Raw genomic sequence first — 23,149 nt, forward strand, 5'->3', positions numbered from 1 at the left:
TTCAATATCGATACTTGATCAGATATCGGTACATATCAGCCGTCATGTACCCGCGAGACAGAACCACGAGACACTCCTCTCGTCTGATGAAGTTCAACAAGACCACCACTCAAAAGGAAAAAGCAAAATTTTATGCTAAATGTGCAGTGTCACCATGCAAAATTATATACAAAACAAGATGGCTTCGTTAGTAGCAACTCGATAAATCAAATTATCTAATCTTCATTGTCATAATCCTCGTCTTCGTCTACCTGCATGTTTAATTGTACAAGTCTTGATGGCTCAAAGCCAATGTCGCCCACTCCATCAGGAAGAGGCCATGCTGAACACTTCTCTAGCTTAGTCTCGTTGGCTGTTGTCGCAGCTCCACTTACGAGTGACATCGATGAAGGATCCACAGTTTGATTAGTGTTCTCCTTTTCGGCTCCTTCAGGCTGCCCCAAAGGGACCTCCTCATCATGTTCACCAAACGTGATGTCGTCGTCCTCATATTTAATGTACCTTGCATCTCTTGCCTTCGTAGGTGGTCGTCCTCTACCTCTTCCACGTCCTCTTCCACGTCCTCTAGGACTGACATTAGAGTTCCTCATAGGCTGTCACCAAATATAGTCAGCTACTGGAAAGAAGGAACATAACTATTCGACTATGCACAAAAGATCAAGTAAATGCTAGTACACTACCATCTTGGAGGACCTCAAATGGAGCTCCTCATTGCTCTCAACTTCACCAGCATGTGGTAATGTCTTCCTGCGCATTTGCCATAGCAGTTAGTGCTTCATCATTAATACAAATTGATATCGAAAATGAAAACAATGAAGAAATTACCTTCTGCGACAGATTCCTTTTTCATCTTCACAAGGTTCCATGCCACCAAGGTTTGGTACCTTGTTGACAACACCGGTTAAGAAATCGTACGCATTATAAGCCTTCACACATTGTTTTCTGGAAAGCTCAGAAAAAGCAATAACAAACTATTGTTAATGATTTTTGCTGGTATTATCAGCCACAAACTTGTTTAAATTCTGGCATAAAGTAAAAGACAGAATCTAAGAATTCGCAAAAAATAAAATCAGTCCGGAACATCAAATATAAATTAATAACATATAAAAAAGCAATGTAGTAACTGAAAACAACAAATGAAGAAATGCTACAAATGATAAAAGACTCATTTTTTAGTATATATTTTTCTACTGTTTCTTAAACAAGTATTACCAGGTTATTCAAATAATGACTATATGTATCTTGTATTAGTATTAGTTACCCCAATGGAATCACACAACTATCTGGGTTGTCTAAATGAATAATCAACCGATATCAAACTCTATTAGAGACCACATCATTTGAACAGAAAGATGTCAAATGACTCAAATCCATCACTGTTTTTAACCATTTTGTTTTTGGTCTTCCTCCTGTTTTACCACACCTCATATTGAATCAAATTCAATAGTTACTGACCACATAATGTTTCTCAACAGACAACCTTAACTGCAACGGGCATACATGGAATTTCACATGCAGATATTACACCATCATTTTTAGACTTGCAGACACAATTCGGACTTCTGAAAACAGCAAAAGTTTCCACATTCTAAAGAAAAGTTGGACAAGATGTAAGATCAAAGTTTATGATGTCTAATCTTCAAAATTCAAGTCCAATTCTCCTGGAAGTCCTCCATGTAAAAAATGCTTAAGCACATCATGCAAGAGAAGGATGTCATACACATTTCATAGCTACATAGAAATGATACCAATTGACCGCAAAGCGGAAACTACAACAACTATGATGTCATAGCATGTAAAGTAGCTCTTTTCAACCCAACTAAATGCTACTGTAGTTGCCAATCTCAGCTGAACTCCATGGGATCATTCCCAGGCACTGAAAACTACCATTATCTATAGAGCTCCCCATATCTACCCAGATATTAAGACCCATTTTTATGAGTGTGCTTCTTTGCAATATTCTTGAAAAGACTCATTTGGTGACGATCTGCAATCATACACTTGCACTACACTTCTCCCACTTTATTTATCTTGTCAATCAAACATCATCCTAGGGAAGTAGCAACATCATGAGAAGAACATGAATGAACAAAATTGCAGAATTAAGTTGAAATTTACACACAAGAAAAAGGAAAAATGTACTATATGAAGTGATTAGAAGGTAAGATAAAGAAAAATCATTTATCAGTTGAAGGGATATGTTGTTGTACATCAGAAAATTGAGTTCAAGTATTGAGATGCCACAAGGAAACAGGAAATTAATGGCACTTTGGAGATGGAGACCAAAGATGTTATCACACTGATGGAAAAAAGCATGTGGGATCAGAATCAACACTGGCGATGAAAATTGATTCGAAGACGGATATCATATAGCTGATATCCCAAAAAAATTGAGAATCAAATTTCCTTCCTGATTAACCATGCTCCAAAAGTTAGTTGCACCTTGCGACCAACTCATTTACTTGACTTTACTTAACTGGGGCTATCGCTTGATGTTGTCATGGCATAGATGGATAACATCAATCAAAGCTCTTATAACTAAACTCAAAATAGCATGTTAGCAAGAAGGAAACATCTGACATTCTGGTTATGCGATTACAGCTTTCATAGCTAAAAGCTCCTAGAGATAAATCTATACTCCAGGTTGAATCTCACGAAATGGCTGTGAGGTTTGCCATAAAATGCAATCCAGGATTTGATAAGTTTATTTTTTGTTAGTTGTTTTCTCACGCCACTCTGATATTGCTGCAGTGATAACTTCTGAAGCAGTGAACTCGAAGTATGTCTAAGAAAACTTAGGACACCAAAGAAGACACAAGTATCAGACTCCTTGGATGCAGAAAGCGCACTTCCTTGGCAAGTTATGTTGCATGATGACATCATGATTGGATGAGCATGCCACTAATATTCATCTTATTTCTTAATTACAACTCTATCTTGAAGGCAAGTTAACATTTCTTTTGTCCTATATGCTTTAAGAGTCATGTCAACCCAGAAGTGGTGATTGATGAGCTTTAGATAATGATATTTTAACTGGATTATAGCACCCTCCTCAATTGCCAATTACTTAATGTTGTGATGATATATTTTTGTTTTCACAGCAGAGGTTCAACTTATTTCATAAAGTAACTTAAATAGCCATGCTGAATCCAACTCATTACACCAAGAAATCCTTGATAGTTTACTAGGCACTTGGAAATGATAGTGTATAAGAGAGCATAACATGAGAAAAAGCAACATTACCATGGGAATTTTATTTTTCGAGACTCAAAACAATAAATCAAATTTAAATTTCACTGAACTGATTCCTGCAGATCTAATTAACTAGGTTCTACCATAAAGAACAGGAAAAACAAAGACAGGGTAAAAGATTAAATGTGTTATAAGCATCTCTAGAATTTTTTTAAAAAATGTGCAAAGTATATGAAAGGGAAACTAGAGACAGAAGAACCGCACAGTGGTTGTGCTATAAAGCAGACCAAAAGCTTATTGAAATCTTCAAACAGCAAGAAAGTTGCTGCTGATTATACCAAATCACGACCTTCCATAATGCCAAATCTAGATAGGATGAAGGTATCAAATAATGATGTCGGACCCCATACAGTCCCTATTTGAACCAATATATGTCCAATACATACCAGCATACCGATGCATGGTATGTCAGCATTACTGATCAGCACAGATCAAAGATAAAAGGAGAGAAGAGGCGAGGAGGAGGAGGAAGAGGAGGAGGCAGTGGCAGACAAGAAGGCAGAAGAAGTGGCAGCAGGAAGGCAGCTGACAGTGGCTGCGAGGCAGCAGGAGGCATGGCGCGAGAGGTTGGAAGAGTGAGAAGCATGGAAGAAATAAAACAGAAGGACTGAAGTCACTATCAAAAAAATAATATAAGTACAAGATGGTACTTTAAAAAGGGATAATAAGTCTGAATTTTGACCCAAACCAAGTGGTCCTCTGAAACTGGACAGTGAGCCCAGATGTTGACCCTAATTTGGTGGTAAGTCTTCTCCAAACTGGACCGGATGATAGGGGATGGTCCACGTACTGGTACACACCGGTCCTTCCGGTATTCAAAAGTCAGCCATGAATAGGATTGTTGTTGGCACAAATGCTCATGCAAGATAACACGATAACATGGATGAAAAAACTTGGCTTTACATAATAACATGTCAGACAGAAGGCATTAGTCACACTAAAATTTTCAAGAAATTTAGGCATATTCATGAATCCAAAAAGGATCATCATATTTGGTATCAGAAGTTCAAACAAGAATGCAACCAAACATTAGAAGATGCAACTAAACCAGGTACAAAATTACAATATTTTCCTACCAATTTCCTTTGTCGAAATGTATCATCCTATTCAAACAGTGGCCACATTACAAACAATATGATATTTGTTCCATAAATATAATGGTAGTAACAATTCAGCGGAATTCAAATTATGCCACTGCAAGTTAACCAAAGAAGGAGTAAGTAACTATAGATTTCCTTACAAGTGTGAAGAATTCAATGTCTTGGCTCCCCTTTGAAGAGTAATTTCATACGTCCTGTCACAAAGATCTTGCAAGAATAACTCCAAAGCTTTTGCTGTGAGCAATCAACAAAGCCAGTCATCAGTATTTCAAAACCTTAAAACCAAACAGGTTGTACATAGAATGCCTATTACTTTAAGGAAAAATAAAGTCTTAAAATTAAGCAGAGAATCTTGCCTAATCTCTATTTGTTTTTTACAATAGGTGATCTTAATAAATCTGAAAAAGTAAAATATATTGCACTAACTTGTACGCGAAAAGAATATGACAAACATATGCCATGTGAGTGTAAAACAAGATGCATACCAAGTTAAAAATAAATCCATAACCTACTCATATTCATGAAAAATCACAGTGAGAAGAATCAAAGGTTTCCCTGTGATTCTACCCACATTAAAGCTTTCATTGCATGTAGTTCCCTGTGGAAACCATTCTCTTGAAAAGTCAGTAATATAGTTGCTCCAATCTTCAACTACATCCATTATAATAACTGCTAAACAAAGAGTAATCTATTGAATCTTCCATGAAATAGCATCTTCTTCCAACTCGGACCTTTAAGAATGGAATAATATTATCAATTCCTTATTCATATTTAGACCACAAAGAATAGTGTAATTTCACTGAAGTCAGCATGTTTTTCAGTACTTCATTTATTCAGTGATATTTAAATTTAAAGGTTTACTGAAGGAAAAAGATACAGTAATCAATCAGTATTGAGTTCGAAGTATCCACTACATATACATAAACCTGCAAAATCATTCAGAAAATATTCTTTCGCCAAGTTTTAACATACAACTTGGATCTTCTAATTATTTTGCATAAAATGTCAAAGACAGACGAGATATGGCTCACAGCTAAGTATGTCTAGAGATGAGCTCACTATATCATGTTGAAGCCAAGCTGATGTAAGCTCCTCATTACTCAAATTTAACGAGTTGACAAGATGAAGTAGGTAGCTAAAAGAAAGCTAATGCCTTCAGTTGATAAACTGAAGAAGGTAGGTGCTAAAAAAAAGCTAACGACAGCAAGAAGAACAATAGAAAAATCTAGCTTAGAAAAAAGAATAAAAGACCAAATAAACCACTGTAGTAATGTTAAACCAATGCATAACCAAGATGACGAAAATAGTTCCTTCAAAAGACAAACAATCAGAGAGCAAAAACAGTTCATTTCTCATGAAAGTATTAGATCAGGATGATCAGAAATCATGCTACATCATACTTAGAATAACATTCTACTGCACAATGAAACACAAAGCCCCTCAAGAACTTACAAACAAGAATAGGTACAGCCAAAGCAATTTTGCCAACATCTTCATCTGCTTGCATTATCTTCTTTATTCGTGGCTGTAAATACAAATTGAAGAAGAAGTCACAATTTCAATTGTTTCCCTTTGACAACATCATAGATAAAGCATCAATTGTACCATTAGCAGTAGGACGTTGCAGAAGAAAGTTATAAGGAAGAAGGGTGGTTGGTTTCCTATAGAACATCTTATAGAACATCCAACTTGAAAAAAAAAAAATCATTTTGGGGCACTTCGTTACATTAACTTCAGGAACAATTCTCTAAATAAACAAAATTCAACAGAAAGAAAAAATTATACATTACAAACTGATCTAAGGATCAATGAATTTTCACTATGTATTAATTGATGCAAAATAAGCTGCATCTAATCACTCGATTATCCACTATATCAGGTTTTATTTGCAATATAATTTGTGACAATGAATTGGATATAAAAATAAATGTGCCCAGTGCATGAGGCTCGCCAATGCAGGATTTAGGGAGGGTCAATGTGCATATTCTTACCAAGAAGCTTCCATGACTGATGTAGAACAAAGAAATTTCCCATTAAGAACTGATGAAAAGATCAACAGTTTTTTCACTTTGTACAAACTGATACAAAACAAGCTACATGTAATCACCATGAGTATACACTATGCCAGGGTTCACTGCCATGCTCGAATTATGACCACTACAAACACAAGCAACATACTACTAGGGAGAAAATGAAAATTATTTTAACACTAAAATGTCAATGTCACTAAGTCGTTCATGATCAAGAAATCAATAGAACAAGTTTTTGAATTAAAAATATGAAATTTGAGGCAACTAAGAAGGAAGAGGTTTTCTGGTGGCCCCAAGTCCAGATGAAAATATTTAAGGTCATTCATGATCAAGAAATCAATAGAACAAGTTTTTGAATTAAAAATATGAAATTTGAGGCAACTAAGAAGGAAGAGGTTTTCTGGTTGGCCCCAAGTCCAGATGAAAATATTTAAGAGGGTTGTATTAAGCAATTAGCTACCATGAAACTTAAATCTTACGAGCATGGATATTAAATGTTCTCGTAGTAATAATCAGGAATAGATGTCACGATAAGTATATGCATTCTATGGTAACATAAAGATCGCATATTGCTCGTAGATATTGTAGATTACCATGTCCATGATATGCCTTGGTACATAGAGCTAAATGTGCGAAAATAGTTTCAATGGTTCCTAACTGAAGAAGGGGCTCAATAATCTGGATCTTTAACTGGCAGTCTTATAAAAGAAAAAAATGAAACTAGAAGGAATCTGTCCCTTATACATGCTTTCCCACAGATTGGAGGATAGACAATAAAACTAAATAGGTTTAAGTCATAAATTGGAAAGGTTTTTCCTGTAAATACTCTTCAGACTTCCAAGTATTACATCTCTTTATTGGCTCATAATGATCCAGGTACACGAAAATATCTTACTGCAACCAAAATCAGACTTAGGAGTCACATACAAAAGAAAATCGACCCTTGTTAGACCAACCACTGGTGGAAGCCTTGTACGTTGAGTCACCCTATTATAGTCCTGTATGCAGGATAGATTTTGCATGAAAACTTTGTTCACCAGATCTGTGTTTCTTTACCAATACATATAATATAATCATTTTATATGAGTGAGACACATAAGAACACACTTGGATCCCCGACATCACACGATCAAGGACTCAGTTAAGTGATTTCAATGACTAAAACCATATATGTTCTCTTACTTCGACAGTCCAAGTCCCAAACAGCGACTCTTTTACAATCGCTGATGTAACTCCGCAATAGATCTCTAAACTACTTAATCCACACCAGGTCCAATTTAAAGAACATAATTCCCAAATCTCGCATACTGTCAATCAAAAATTAGGTCGCCTGTGCATTTCGACCGTAATTACCAAAGAATCGGACTGAATCATAGGAGCAGAAGATCGATCAACGATATACAAGTAACCAAAATGCAGAAGTTAATTAGGTCTTCCCCGATCAAACGCGCTACAAGACGAATCGGAGATTCCAAACGATGAAAAGTGGCTTGCAACAGAAAACCACCGATCCATCAAAGAACCTCAAATCATACAAAAGCATGCAGATCAAGTGGCCAAAGAGAGGCAGGTTACCGCGGGAAATCGTGTACCGAGCTTCTTCCTCATCTCCTAACCCTCGTCTCCGCCTCCACCGACTACAGATCCGGGTCTCCCGGTGGACGCAAACTGTGGATGGAGAGATCGAGCAAGGACAGGAACGCGAAATCGAGAGGAAAGTAAGGGGTACTACAGGAGGGATATTGACCGGTGCCGGAGATGATGCCGCGGCCGTGATCTATGGATCCATCGGTCGATCGCCCATGCCCTTTTTTATTCCTCCTTTTTCTTTTCTTTTATTTTCCTTTCCTGCCTTTTAGTTCATGACACGTTGCGTACGACGTGCCCAGTCCACCGTCTGATTGGTTCGTGATGCGTGTTCCATCAGGCTCTGTGCACGACAAATTTCGTACCAATTACGTCGTCCGACGCAAACCGAATGTAGTCGTGTGCGAGTAGTTGACCGGATAGAGAAGGTTTTAATGCGTAAGAAGATACTAAATTACAAAGGCCACTTTACCTTAAAAATTCCCAATGTTGTACGTCTTTATGTGGGGGTATTTCCTTTCTTCTCGAACACTGCCGTCAACACCGTCGTCGCCTCCTCCGCGACCTCCCAGTCCCCCACGGCATTCTAGCATCATCACCACCATCCTACCTTCCACCAGCCGGCATCTCTGCCTTACATAGAGGCCCCGTCATCTCTTGCTTGTACCACGAGGCCTTCCCACCTTTGTGCAACGTCATCGGTCCGTCGCCTCTATTGCCTCCGCCCTTACTCCGACTGCGAGGCCCCGTCGCCTCTGAAGAGGAAGGAAAGGAAGAGCGCGGGCGGTAGGCGAGGAGGAGAATGAGGAAGGAAAAAGGTGATGGGGAAGGGGAAGGGAGGGGAAATGAGAAGGAGGAGGAGGCAATGAATAACGGACATGGGTGAGTGGCGAGGGAGGGAGGGAGGGAGGGAAAGGGTGGGTGGGTGGGGCACCTTGCAATGGGGTCGAGGCAACGACCGGGAAAGGTGGCGGCAATGTGCTGGCGGTTGAGGGCGGGGTGGTGGCACCAAGTGCTAGAAGCCATGGGGGAGGGAGAGTGGATGGTCATAGAGGAGGCGACGATGGTGTTGGCGGTAATTTGTCAATGGTCGAGGGTGGGATGATGATTGATGAGTATTTTCATCGAGGTGACAAAAAGGAGTTGTCGCATCTAAACATCAATTATGGGTATCATTCAGTAAAAGTAAAAAAAAATCTTTTTTTTACGTAAAATGCTCATTTACAAATGTATATTCTTTCAAATAGTTATCTATTTTTTGAGCCAACATCATGCTTCTTAAAGACTTCTTTCCTCACCAAGAGATCCAAGTTCTAATCGGGATGATCATTATTCTCCTTCCACTATAATTAACATCAAGTAGTGGCATCATAAAAAATTGATAGCTTATCATCCATAATAAGAAATTTCGATTGTGCCTCAACTGGAACTAATTCCAAATGTTGCTTGGAACATCGATTATATGCTAATGACCAATCAAATGTCATAATCATTTCTTCAAGTGCCACAACATCATAGTTAAGAAGACAATAAATTTCTAAAATAACCTCATCTTCAACTAATTGATAGAATTTTTTATAAAAAAATAATCATAAAGTTTTTTCTCATCTGTTACGAGGAAAACAATATTAAATTATTTTTTTTTATGATAAAAAAGATAATCATAATATTTCTTCTTATCCATTATTATAACGAGGAAGATAATCCTAAATTCTTTTCTTTTCTTTTACGACAAAGAAGGATATCATAATTTGTTTTTCTTTTTTTAAGATATAAAAATATATTCTAAATAAGAAAACATGGAGTACTCTCTCGTACTTCAACTATTCGAGCTCATATTTAGAGACCTCATATTACTAATTTGAGCATCAAAATGATCTAATAAAAAAACCTCTCCCGATCATAGTCTTCGTGCAAGAGTAGCCTTGGAGGTATCTTGAAATCATCTTAGAGCTACCTCGAATTCACCTTAGAGACACTTTAGATAATTCTACGTACATGAATCTAGACTATGTCGGGTTGACCAAAATGTTAATGAAATTTTTTTCTAATAGTTTGGCACCAGAAGAAAGGTCTGGTATTGTAAAAACATTCATCTACCAACCCTCTTATTGAAAGCTCCAGCAAGGAAGCCTCGTCTCCAACCCATATCACTTTTACTCAATGGGGCAACTAACATCCTTTCCATATGTAGATACATCCGTCACGATAGAAAGATCCGAGATCCACTACAATGGAGAAGGGACATAAAATCTATCATGACGGAAAAAAGATTTTAAGCTCGTCAGGGCGAAAAGACCCAAGATCCACTACGAAACTGAAGGGACATGAAATCTACTATGATAAAAAGAATATTTGAAACTTGTCATGGTGGGAAGACCCAAGATCCATTGCAACAAAGAACGAACATGAAATTTATCATGGCGGAAAGAAGATTTAAAGCCCACTATGCTGGGAGGACACGAGATCCTCTACAACAAAGAAGAGATATGAAATCTATCATGATAAAAAGAAAATTTGAAGCTCGCCATAGTAGGAAGACTCGAGATCTGCTACGACAGAGAAGAGACATAAAATCTATTATGGTAGAAAAGAATATTTGAAGCTCGTCATGACAAGAAAACCTGAGATCCACTATAATATAGAAGGGACATGAAAGCAACCACGATGAGAAAACCTAACCCATGTTAAGATAAATTCGTTATGGTAGAGGCGCAAGGCCAAATGAGCCTAAGATGGAAGCACGATGTTGAATGCACCCAAGATGCATGAGTCAAGAAAACCCGATCAACAAGGAATAAATCCACTATGATAGAAGTGCAAAGTTGAATACACCCGAGACGCGTAAGTTTGAAAATTTGTTCGACACTAAAATAAATTTGCTACGATGGAGGAGAAAGATCGAATGTACCCAAGATGTATGAGTCGAGAAAACCTGATCAATAAAGAAATAAATCCGCTATGAAAGAGATACAAGGATGAATGCACCTGAGATTCATGAGTCGAGAAAATCTGATTGATACCAAAATGAATCTACTATAGTGAAGGCATAAGGTCTAATGCACTTTAGACATGTGAACCAAGAAACTCGATCAGTCCACCGCGATAGAGGCATAGGGCAAATGTGTTTGAGGTATGCCAGTCAAAAAAACCCAATCATCTCTAAGAAAAAACTATTATGATGGAAGTACAAACCCAATGATCCCGAAGCAACTGAATCAGAAAACCTGACTTACAAAATAAGATCCTTGAACATTCACATGACAAAAAAAAAAACTAAATGACTTGCTTCAAATCCCTCTTATAAGAGCCTCGAAGTATGCTAACGAGGGGCACAAATAATAGTAAATTTATTAACAATTAACATAGTCGCCATGTGTCTAAGTCATCCTCCATTTGTGTATAAAGATTTAAAGTAGAGAAACACAAGCTTTCTTTTTATTCATTATGGTAAGAAAGATAATTACAAACTTTCTCCTCTTCCTTATCAGATAATCATAAACTTCCTTCTCATTCATTATGATGATAAAAATAATTCTAAACTTTATTTTCTTCCTTTATGACAAGGAAGGATATTACAAACTTTCTTCCCCCCTTTTAAGATATAAAAACACATTATAAATAGGAAAATGATGAGGACTCTCTCTTTCCTCGAACTACTTAAGCCCACGTTTAGGGACCTCCGATTACTAACTTGAGCATCGAAGATATCGGCTCAAGAAATCTCCCCCGTCTTTAGTCTTCATGTAGGTGCTACCTCGGAGACACTTCAGATAATTTTGCACGCACGAGTCAAAACTATGTCAGGTTGACCAAGACGTCAATGATATTTTTCCCTAATAGTTTAGCACTAAAAGGAGAGCCTAATGTCGTAAAAACATCTGCTTATCAACCCTCTCAATGAATGCTTTAACAAAAAGTCCTGCCTCCAACCCACATCACTTTTACTCAGGGGGCAACTATCATCCTTTCCACATGTGGATACATCCGTCAGAATGGGAAGACATGAGATCTACTATGGCGGAGAAGGGATATGAAATTATCCATGGTGGAAATAAGATTTGTAGCCCACCACGATAAAAGACTCGAGATACATTATAACGGAGAATGGACATGAAATCCGCCATGATGGGAAGACCCGAGATCCACTAAGGTGGAGAAGGGATATAAAATCCACCACTGCAGAAAGAAGATTTAAAGTTTACCTTGGTAAGAAGACCTAAGATTCGCTATGACGGAGAATGAATATAAAATCTGTCAGGATGGAAAAGAGATTTAAAACCTACTATGGCGAGAAGACCCAAGATTTGTTATGGTGGAGAAGAGATATGAAATCCACCACAATAGAAAGAAGATTTGAAGCCTGCCACAATAGAAAAGCCCAACCCACTTTAAGATAAATCTACTACGATACAAGTGCAAGACGAAATGCACTAAGATACATAATTAAGGAAAACTCAATCGGTATCAAAATAAATCGACTATGGCAGAGGTATAAAGTCAAATGCACTTGAGATACATGAGTTGGAAAAACCTGATCAATATTGAAATAAATATGTTATGATAGAGGCGTAAGGTTGAATGTGTCCGAGATGCATAAGTCGAAAAAATCTGATCAATACTGAAATAAATCTGTTATGATAGAGGCACAAGACCGAATGTGTCTGAGGCATGTGAATAAAAAAAAACCCAATTAACATCAAAATAAATCCACTATGGCAAAGGCATAAGGATGAATGCACCCGAGATGTGTGAGTCGAGAAAATCTGATCAACACTAAAATAAATTTACTACTGCAGAGGTGCAAGATTGAATGTGCCCGAGATGCATGAATCGAGAAATCCGACTAGCCCGCCATAGTAGAGTCACAAGCCAAATGAGTTTGAGACATGCGAGTCGAGAAACATGATCATTATCAAGAAAAAATTACTACGATGAAAGTACGAATCCAATAATTCTAAGACACCTAAATCAAAAAAACCCAACCTGCAAAATGAGATCCTCAAACATTCTCATGATAAAAAAAAATCGAATGATGTGCTTTATATCCCTCTTACAAGAATCTCAAAGTATGCCTTTAGGGGGGATAAATAATAAAAAATTTACCAATAGTTGACATGCAGTCGCCACACGTCATCCAAGTTATCCTTCATCCACCTAGTACAAAAAATAAAGAAACATAAGCTTCCTTCTCGTTCATTATGACAAGAAAGACAATCATAAACTATCCTCTCTCCTAGCAAGGAAGACAATCATAAATTTTTTTCTCATATGATGAGGAAAGCAATTCTAAACTTCTATCTCTTTCTTTATAATAAAAGAAATACATCATAAACTTTCTTTTCCTCCTTTAAGGTATAAATGCATATCTTAATCAAAATGGAGAGGACTCTCGCTTTTCTACTACTCGAGCTTATATTTAGGGATTCATATTACTAACTTAAGTATTGGAGGGATTGAGTCCAGAAACAACCCTCGATCTTAGTTTTCATATAAGTGCCACCTTAGAACTACTTCAGAGCCACTTCAAATAATATTGTGCTTGGTCTGGATCACATCGGGCTGATCAAGATGTTAATAATATTTTCTCTTAACACGAGAAAACTTGTTTCCTTTTAACTTTCATCCATCCAATGTGAAGACTTTCAATCCAAATGTTGATCTGTTGAATATATTAACACACTCATAATACAAATAATCTTATATACTACTTTTGTTATTCTTATGTGTTTGACTATAAGAAAACACCAGAGAATGCTTTTCCCACTTCAATCACATTATTTAATTTGATAAAAGAGTTCAAATTTTATTTCATTAGTATCTATTGTCCAAAATATACCATTATAATATTCTTGATAGTTTGGTAAGGGGAGGATGACTCTTATTCTATCTCAATATTTATTGATGAGACTCATTAATTGAGTTATTATTATTCTTTTATATTTGTTCGCATGTTTATTAATAGTTTGAAGTTATTATCATTCCTTTATTGATAGGTAAGAAGGCTTGATAATGTTTCTTGACCTACTATAAAAGGTAAATCAATATATAATAGATAAAACCCTCGAAGAATAAAATGGCCAACACTAACAAGTGACATGCATATGAGCAATCTCATTGAGTTCATCTTTGATATCTCATGAAATTGAGTTGTTGGGATAATATATGTCTAATATTGGTCATATTCTAAAATCAAAAGATGCTTACAACTCTAATTGTTTGAGTCAATAATGGTCTGCCCTCTTCGAGTAGATTGCTTCCTTAAGTTGGTCATGTCAATAAAATTATCCTACCTTAAGGATAATCACATCATATTCCTAAGTCGATCACTTTGATGGTGGCCTCAAGTCTATGCCATTAAGTTGAATATACCTTTGAGATGTCTTTAAGATAATCACTCGCTTAAGTGATGATACTTTTATATCATTTTCAAATCATTAATGTCTAATCATTTTAAAGTTAGTTGTAACTCCAAAATGATCATCTTTTCAGTTAATTATATCCTTAAATTGACTACATTTTTCAAGAAGATATATCCTCACACATTGATGATGTCTTACAAATGATTGTGTCATTTTAAGTCGATTAATGTCAATTGCTCCTTTAAGAAGGCACATTCTCTTCCTTATGTTCATGATGTCATCAAGACAATCTTGCCCGCAAGACAATCATACACTCAAGTCAACCTCTTCCTTATATTGGTCATGACATTGAGGCATCTTCAAGTTTGTGACATTACAAGTGAGCCCAACTCCAAGTTCAAGTTGAGGATTTTGATTTTGCCCACCCAACCTATTAAGGTCAAGCGACATGTGTATCTTTCTACCTAGATGTGTAATGTGCTCCACATGACCTTTAGGGCAAAAATGTCCCATAATGTGATACATCTAGTTTAGAAATAAAAATATCAGAAGTATATGATGTGAACAAGGCATTCTCTCACATGTGATATGTTTGCTCAAGATAAAAAAAAAAATATTTGAAGCATCTAAAATAATCAAAGCATTCCTTTTGCACCTATTTAGAATTAAAAAAAAAACTTAAAGTACTTGACACCATCAACGAATTTCTTTTCATAGTGTATCTATATAAGATAAGTATATCTCAAGTGTTTATCTTTAATTTCTTTTCATAGTGTATCTACATAAGATAAGTATATCTCAAGTGCTTATCTTTATAAGATACATTCACCTAAGATATAAATATCAAAGCATTTGATGCACATTCTTATTAGACAAAGTATCTTCCGTTGCAAGATGCATCCTCCCTAGATATAAACATCAAAATGCCCTATACACCCTAACTAGATAAAACATCTCCTATGCCCGATGCATCTATTTTTAATAAAAGTATTATGAACACACTAATTGAACATGGCATATCGACATGATATCTAAGAGAAATATTTTCTTATTAAAACACTTAATATTGTAAATTTATGATGGATATAAGACCAATAACCTTTCCCAAAATATATCATTACCAACTAATTGAATTTCTTTCCCTCTTTTAAACACAACAATACTTGAAAATACATTAGGTTAATTTTGATAAGTTAGGTTGAGAACCAAAATTGAATATTTCAACTCTATGTAAATAACTTTTATCTTAGAAATTTTATAGTTTATAAATCTAATTTGAGTTTTTGATAATATTCTATCAATTTTGATATATTTCAAGTAAAATTACATTAAAATAATAAAAAAAGAGTGCTTAATGTTACATAAACAAATATACTAAGGTGGAAACATTTACACATGGTGTATTCAATTATTTTCGAATATTTTATTAAATTAATAATTTAAATATTATTATTTTATAATTTGATATTTTAATTTGTATTTTTCTAATAATCATATTTTGATCTAAAAGTGCATAAATAGCATTCTTATATTTTGCTTTTATCATTATTCACTACATGGCTTTTTATATTTTTCATAATTTTTTTAAATATTTGTATTTATAAATTCTAAGATCATTTTTATGTGACACTTTTTGATAATTTAAACATAAATAAATAAAATATAATACTATTTTAAACCACTATAAATAATTGTGTCGAATGAGTTCATTTGGAGGAAGACTGGATTGGAAAATGAGAAAAAAAAAAGTGAGAGAATTTTTGTCATATTAAAAAACAACTAAAAATGAAAGCTAATCTAAGGGAAGAAAACTAAAAATGTGGAAATTCACTTAAAACATATCATATAGATTAGTAAATATAAATATTTTTGTTTATGTTAAATTCAATATATTTATTTAATTTTTTTAAAATCAATTATGTCAAAGGATTTAGTCACACAAATCAAGGGTCATAAAGGGTTTAATCATTTCTATTTGGACTCTTAAGAGGGCATCTCCATGCATATTAATCCTACGGTGATGATTTTTGGACTTGATGGTAATTAACAACTCATTTTGGGCTATTTATTTGCATAGGAACCCTAATGGGAAGAAGACCAGTTCGCCTCTCTCCCTCGCGGATCGCTATATAAGAAGAAGCGGTTGGCGGTGACAGTCTCCTTCAGGGCGGAAAAGAAGTACTGAGCCGTAGAGGGCCACGAGCGGTAGCGAAAACCGAGGTAAGGGAGATCGTAAACCCCCTCAATGTTGTTCTCCCTTTGTTTCTTTTGTTCTCGTTGCTTGATTCGGTGTTCGTGGCTCTTAACACGGTAGAAGTTTGCCTTCTTCTTTGGTTTCCTTCTGCACACTCCCAGTTTCGTGTCCAATGTTACCGAAATGATTTTTACGTATATTTACGTCGTTTTTTTTTGTTTTATGTTGATATCTGAGTCCTACGGTGTGCAGCGGGCTTTTTCAGTTGGTTTTAGGTGTTATTGTTTGCTTTTGTTGCTTTAATTGGAATTATTCGTGTAGTCCGAGGTGTTTAGGCTGATAAAGTGCTTCTTCTTGTCCAACTTTTTGATCTTTATGGTGTTCGATGGATGGGAAGATGGATCGGTACCAGAGGGTGGAGAAACCGAGGGCGGAGACTCCGATTAATGAGAATGAGATCCGCATCACGACTCAGGGGAGGATCCGCAACTACATCACGTATGCCACCAGCCTGCTTCAGGTATGTGTCACCCGAGGAACCAAGATTTTTTGAGTCCTGTATCTTGGTCTCATAGATTCTGTCTATTGTATTCTTGCTCGTAGTAGTAGTTTACGGGAGATTAAGAAGCTTGTTTTTATGGTTATGAGATTTAAGCAGATTAAAAAAAAGACATTTAAGCAGACTTAAATTGAAAGATGTTGATGATATCATGTAGTTAAAAGATTATGGCGATGAAATTTAAACTTGGATGGTGGTAGCGCACCACTGAATGGTACTTTCACAAGTAAAATATTTTTGTCTTTAACCTGTTTGCAAGCACGTGTACATGTAAGAGTGGCACAATGATATATGAACTGAATAACAGAAGACGAGAGTTGTTTTGTATTAGATACTGACATAGTCGCCATTGTCTCAATACTTGAAACAATGATGGACCACACTGGAGCTCATTTATGTTAAGTGCCCAAAATGTGCCATAGGGTTCAAAGGATAACATCTGGTTTTATAAAAAAAAAAATTATCTGATAGGAATATGGCAGTGATAAAATATATATGTGCTGGAGTCTCCAAGCTTTAAATTAATGGGAGGTCCTTTAAGATCAAATTGGAGTCCTTATCTTTTGACGTTGGCAATGGATGAACTTTTTAGAAATATTCAGATAAACATCCATGGCGCATGTTGTTTGGTTGATGAGAGTCTAGATAAACATCCATGTCAAATAAATTAATTAAATATTCAAATAATGTTGTTTTTATAAATATTTAGATAAACAGTTATGTCAAATTAATTAATTAATTACATATTTGATTAAAAAAAATAAGGGCTTTTAGTAGATTTGTGTAGATCACCTTGGATTCCACAATGTTCTACCATATCCATGTTAGGCATAATTGAATGTGAAAAGTTATGTGGACGGAGTTGATAGCCCAAGACTCGTAGTTTATAGTTAGAAATAGTGTCTGCCGTACCGAAGCGTATCGCCCGTACCGGGCGGTACGTACCGGTCCGATAGGTACTCGATACGCGGACCGCTCGGTATCGCTACAGTGCTATAGTACTACACTGTAGCACTACTACAGTATACAAAAATAATATAAAATTAACGGTACACCAGAGTGTATCGCTCGGTATGCCCTGGTGTACCGCTTGGTACACCGGTACCGTACCGAGCCCGAGTTGAAACTCCGGTACGGTACAGTATGACGGACCTTGGTTAGAAAGTTACCTAGTCTCTTTTGTTGTTTTTGGTCACAGTTGAATTGTTCAATCGATTCTTAACATTTTATGATGCCCATTTACATTTACGCAACAGCAATGTTGTTCCTTGCAGCTTGAGTAAATAGGGTTTGATTAATTAAAATAATATCTTTGCTTGCATGGGTAGGATTATGTACATTGATCCCACCAAAATCCACACAGGTAAGAGCCTTGTGCATTGGACCTTTTTTCTATCTAGATTTTAACAGCAGAAAAAACAATTATTTTAGTAATTATATCTTTTGAAAACTGGAATTTTAATTCATTTGAACCTTCATAGGGTAAATTTTAAGTGGTACCCGTGAAGTCCTATGCTGATTTTCCTATGCTTAAGCTATTCTATTACGTTATTGTATGAACTTTCCTCATGCTTGCATAATGATGGTTGTTAGTTTAGATGAATTTTAATTGGGTGCAAATAGTAATTTGACTGCTTCATCGTGCTTTTGTCTTTAACATTTTGCAATTAAGATTCACAAAAGGCTGTCTGTATTACACTATTACTACTGACATCTCCTCATACTCACTTTTAAAGGAAAAAGGTTCAAATGAAATCGTCTTAAAGGCAATGGGTAGAGCAATCAACAAAGCTATTGTGATAGTGGAACTGATCAAGGTACTTCTTCTTTGTGTTCTGTTATTACGTTTAGTTGTTATTATAGTGGATTTCTTATTTTTTTTATTATGCCGATTCTTTCCTCATTATTTAAAATATGATTGTAAGAAACTCCCCTACTAATGGTTTGTTTTATAATGTTGATGCAGAGAAGGATAAGTGGTCTTCATCAAATTATTTCTATTGGATCTACTGACATAACCGATACATGGGAGCCATTAGAAGAAGGCCTACTTCCGTAAGAAGTCATTTTTTGATTGAAAGAAATTTGGTTTTTTTGGGGCAAAATTGCCATGCCTGGAACTTCAAAATGTTTTGTTTTTTCCATGTTCAAATGTTGAAAAAGTCACTTTGTAACTTACAATTGTTATTTTCAGTCTTGAGACTACCAGGCATGTCTCTGTGATCAGTATAACTTTGTCAAAGAAGGAACTGGATGCATCTGTTGTGGGGTAAGTACAAGAAGCATTTCCTTATAATTTTTCAGTATATTTTCTGAAGTTGATGATTCAAGCATTCAAAAAATATGTATTGTCTGTTTCTTTAATCTCTTTATAGCACAACATTTAAGTTATTGCGACCAATTTTCTTTCCTTCTCTACAGGAACCTTTTTTTGTAATTAAACTGTTGTCAATGAATCTTCACTGTGTGGCCTTGAATCTGAAATTATGTTGATTTGACACCAATTTGGCTGCTTCAGTGACCATGCTTTGGATATTATTCTTTTACTTTTGGCACTTTATTAGAATGGATATTACTAAATTTTGTGTCAGATATACAGAATCACTGTATTGTAGCTTCTATAACTTCTAAGATTACTTGCAGTCTTGATAAATGTTCCATGTGGTTGACCTATGAGGCATGATCCTTTGTCGTTTTAAGGTGTTCACTCCTTATTTTTTGTGTTAAAGAAACTGTTATTAATGTGCTAAATTTTCAGCGTTCAAAGAAAAAGTTGTTTCAAGAAGATTCAATTGACAAACCAGTTTGACTTGGTAACCTCATCTTAGACCATCTAGTGGTTTTGTCAAGATAATGGAAGCCAAAAAAGTTCATTTAGAAGAATCTTCTTTCAAGTTCCTTGTCTTCCCATGATTATTTGGTTAATCTTTTGATACCTTGTGCGCTACTTTGTTCTTAATTTTCTTACATAACGAGAAAGGAGGACCTCATAGATAGATTTTTTTATATCCAATATTATCAACAACTGATTTATCAAGATGTTTGATATTTGATGGTCTATGCATTCGTATGTTATGGATCATTGTCAACTTCTGTATGCTGCATTTGCTCTACTGGACATATCCATATTGCTCTAAATTTATCAACATTCCATAATTTGGGCCTTCAAAACGTAACACTGATGGCTTTTGAGCTATCTCTAATGAATTCATCTAGGGCTGCTAGTAAATGTAGATACTTTAAAATGCTTCGGTACCCATATTAGACATTTGCTGGATATGATACTTTTTGGGTACTTCTTGGATATACACAAGAAGTTATCTGAATTCTCTGATTTTGTAAATAGTTATTAGAAAGTAGAAACACAATAAGCTTTTGGAATTTTTGGGAATACTTTGTGGATATTTTGTTAGAGGACAATGTTTCTATTGAATGTTGTCTATTTTATGATGTACAAGATGGATATATGATTGTAGTTTTGACTTTAATGTAACTTCTTTATAGTGTAGGCGAATGAAAAATAAGATGATAAAACTCTGTTCTCACACTTAAAAAGTTTTTATTACCTATTGTGCATTTCGATCATTATATATTAAATAATTTCTTGATGAAAAAGGATGCACGTCTGTTACATGTTTCTGGTGCTCTATATACATGTCCAGGTTTGACATACATAATATCTCCTCTTAAGTTTCTTTCGATCTTTGATAAGCTGACCCCTTAGTATTATGTAATATGTTTAAAGATAACTTCTTGATGAAAAAGGGTGTGCTTTTATTATTATTTATTATTTATGTTATATAAATATATATATTCTGATGGTTTAAATACATGTCGAGGTATGGCATAAATAATATCTCGTATTAATTTTTTTTGAATTTTGAATAAGCTGACCTTTTATGTGTAACTTGTACGGAGCATTTATTAATGAAGATAAGATGATAACTTCTCTTCATGCTACAAGTCCTTGTTACCTTCTCTGTATTTTGGAGGTGTTTGTAAAGAATATTTCTTTCTTGATTGAAGGATACTCTTTAGTTATGTGTGACTATTTGTCATGATTTTTAAATGTATATCCTGACACTATAAGTAAATTTTAAGGTTGAACATATATAAATATTTCATGTTTACTATATTTTTAAAAATTTAGATAATTTTATTGTAAGTTTCACACCTAGACAAATATTTCCCCTGGAGAAACTAGTTGTTGAAGGAAAGTAATAGTTTCGTGCCCAGACAAATGTCATCTTTCAATCTACTGTATGCAATTCCCATCTCCTTAAAGTCAGTAAGATCTAGGCAAAACATATTTTTCATGGAGAATGCTTTAAATTTTGATGAATTCTTAATCATCCAAAGTTTTCTTGCTAATCAGTAGTGCATCAAAGGATCAAGAGGGGAACTGTTTTGATGTATTTCCTTTTACTTTTCACATTCTACTTAAGTTTTTCATTGGACATCATATCGACAAGGTATCATTTCTTGGCACAGGTATCAGCCTCCTTTGCCCAAAGACCAGGTGAAACCCTTGGCTGAATTCGACTATGAAGGAGGTAAATTTTGTAAACTGCAATCAACCATATGATGTTAAATATTTGATGCAATTTTGTCTGATGTCTTATTTACAAACAAATATAGAAGACTCACCTACTGGTCAAGGTAGAGGCCGTGGTGGGCGTGGCAGCGGAAGGGCTCGTGGTAAATATGATGGTACGGAAATATCTTTTAGACTTTTTATCTATGGGATGCATGTTTTTTCTGTGCTTATTCTCTAAGATATAATACTCAAGGGTTTAGTTATGTCTTTTGTTTAGAAAATGGCACAACAGACTATAATGACGGAAGTTGGGATAACAATGGTCGCGGATATGGTAGAGGTGGCTATGCCCGTGGCAGAGGCTTAGGTTTTCGTGGACGTGGTAGAGGTGGTTATGGTGGCCGGCCTGATTATCAACCGGAAAACAATGGCTATGACGATGAGGTTCCTGTAGCTGTTCGCGGCAGAGGTAAGGTTTATTCAACTCATAAGATCGATTTAGAGCCAAGTCTTGTATAGGTTAGATTACCTCGATGACTATAAGCCCAGTTTAGACAGTTTTTTTTATGACTTTATCATCTACTTAATTATCTCCTATCTTAGATTAAAATGCTAATGGCTGATATGATGTCCATATTAAGCAGTTTTTTGCCCCCTCGATTGAAGTTGAGATCTGTTCGACAGGTTTTTTAAGATTTAAGTTAGTCCATAACTAAAATTCGATGAGATAATGCAGGTCGTGGTCGTGGTCGCGGTCGCGGGAGGGGCCAACGAGGAAGGGGTCGGGAGTCAACCGCTGTTGGAGCATAATACATGGACTGATCACATCCCAAAAATTTCTGCTTCATGACTTGATGGGGGGATGCCTGCTCTAATGGGTTCATCGTTTCTCTGCCAGTGATAGATTAGCAGTTCCAGTGTCATTTTATTGCTTTGCAATGTTTATGATTCTAAGTTTTAGGGCATCTTTTTTATTGTAGGATGTAATCAATAGAGCATTCTTTTATTTCTTTGTTTATTGTAAAGATTATGTGATTAGTACTTAAACTATGTTATTTCTTACTCATTGAAAGTTCTCTCTTAGTCTTTTAGTGCTTGTTTTCGTAGTCCCGCGAATTATTTATGTTGTTAGTACATTAATGTGAATACGATTAAAAACCAGCCCAATTAAAAGAATATGAAAAAGGTCGTATCTTACATCAAAAACATAGAACTAAGCTAAAGGCACGATTTTATGTTCCCTAAGGCATGGTTCCATTTATTTCTATCGGAATGGATCAATTGTCCAACGTAATTTGATTAATTATTTTTCAGGATAAACACGTGTGTTTTGTAAGGGAGAAAAATGCTTCCAACAACTATGAACAGAGAGGAAAATATCATGCGACATTTTTGTACAGAGAAAAGCTGAGACGCTCTGTTGAAAATTCGAAAAATGAGGGAACAAAAAAAGAAAATATGGGGTTTTTTTTTCTGGAGGATTTATCCTATTATTATTATTATTCATTAATTTTTAATGTTTTTATAA

At 35.5% G+C, this 23,149-nt stretch overlaps 2 protein-coding genes across 3 annotated transcripts; one reads left to right on the top strand and one right to left on the bottom strand.

Moving 5' to 3' along the window:
* Positions 1-109: 109 nt before the first annotated feature.
* LOC135650403 (uncharacterized) lies at positions 110-8,222 on the bottom strand. Its single transcript, XM_065169688.1, has 6 exons — positions 7,958-8,222; positions 5,805-5,877; positions 4,493-4,586; positions 826-942; positions 681-747; positions 110-593 (listed from the first exon to the last, which is right to left on the bottom strand). Exons 1-6 carry the CDS (start codon positions 7,988-7,990, stop codon positions 216-218), a joined length of 762 nt encoding a protein of 253 aa, XP_065025760.1. The 5' UTR covers positions 7,991-8,222; the 3' UTR covers positions 110-215.
* Positions 8,223-16,420: 8,198 nt separating this feature from the next.
* LOC135651022 (uncharacterized) lies at positions 16,421-22,573 on the top strand. 2 transcript variants are annotated; one of them, XM_065170787.1, is made up of 9 exons: positions 16,421-16,551; positions 16,923-17,045; positions 18,821-18,901; positions 19,051-19,139; positions 19,279-19,353; positions 21,576-21,637; positions 21,723-21,794; positions 21,899-22,090; positions 22,358-22,573. In XM_065170787.1, exons 2-9 carry the CDS (start codon positions 16,923-16,925, stop codon positions 22,429-22,431), a joined length of 768 nt encoding a protein of 255 aa, XP_065026859.1. In that variant the 5' UTR covers positions 16,421-16,551; the 3' UTR covers positions 22,432-22,573. The 2 variants fall into 2 exon arrangements, with proteins under 2 accessions (XP_065026859.1, XP_065026860.1); XM_065170788.1 differs by having other exon boundaries at positions 21,726-21,794.
* The last annotated feature ends 576 nt before the right edge of the window (positions 22,574-23,149 follow it).

The sequence above is a fragment of the Musa acuminata genome, chromosome BXJ3-10 (assembly GCF_036884655.1).
Source record: "Musa acuminata AAA Group cultivar baxijiao chromosome BXJ3-10, Cavendish_Baxijiao_AAA, whole genome shotgun sequence".
NCBI lineage: Eukaryota > Viridiplantae > Streptophyta > Magnoliopsida > Zingiberales > Musaceae > Musa > Musa acuminata.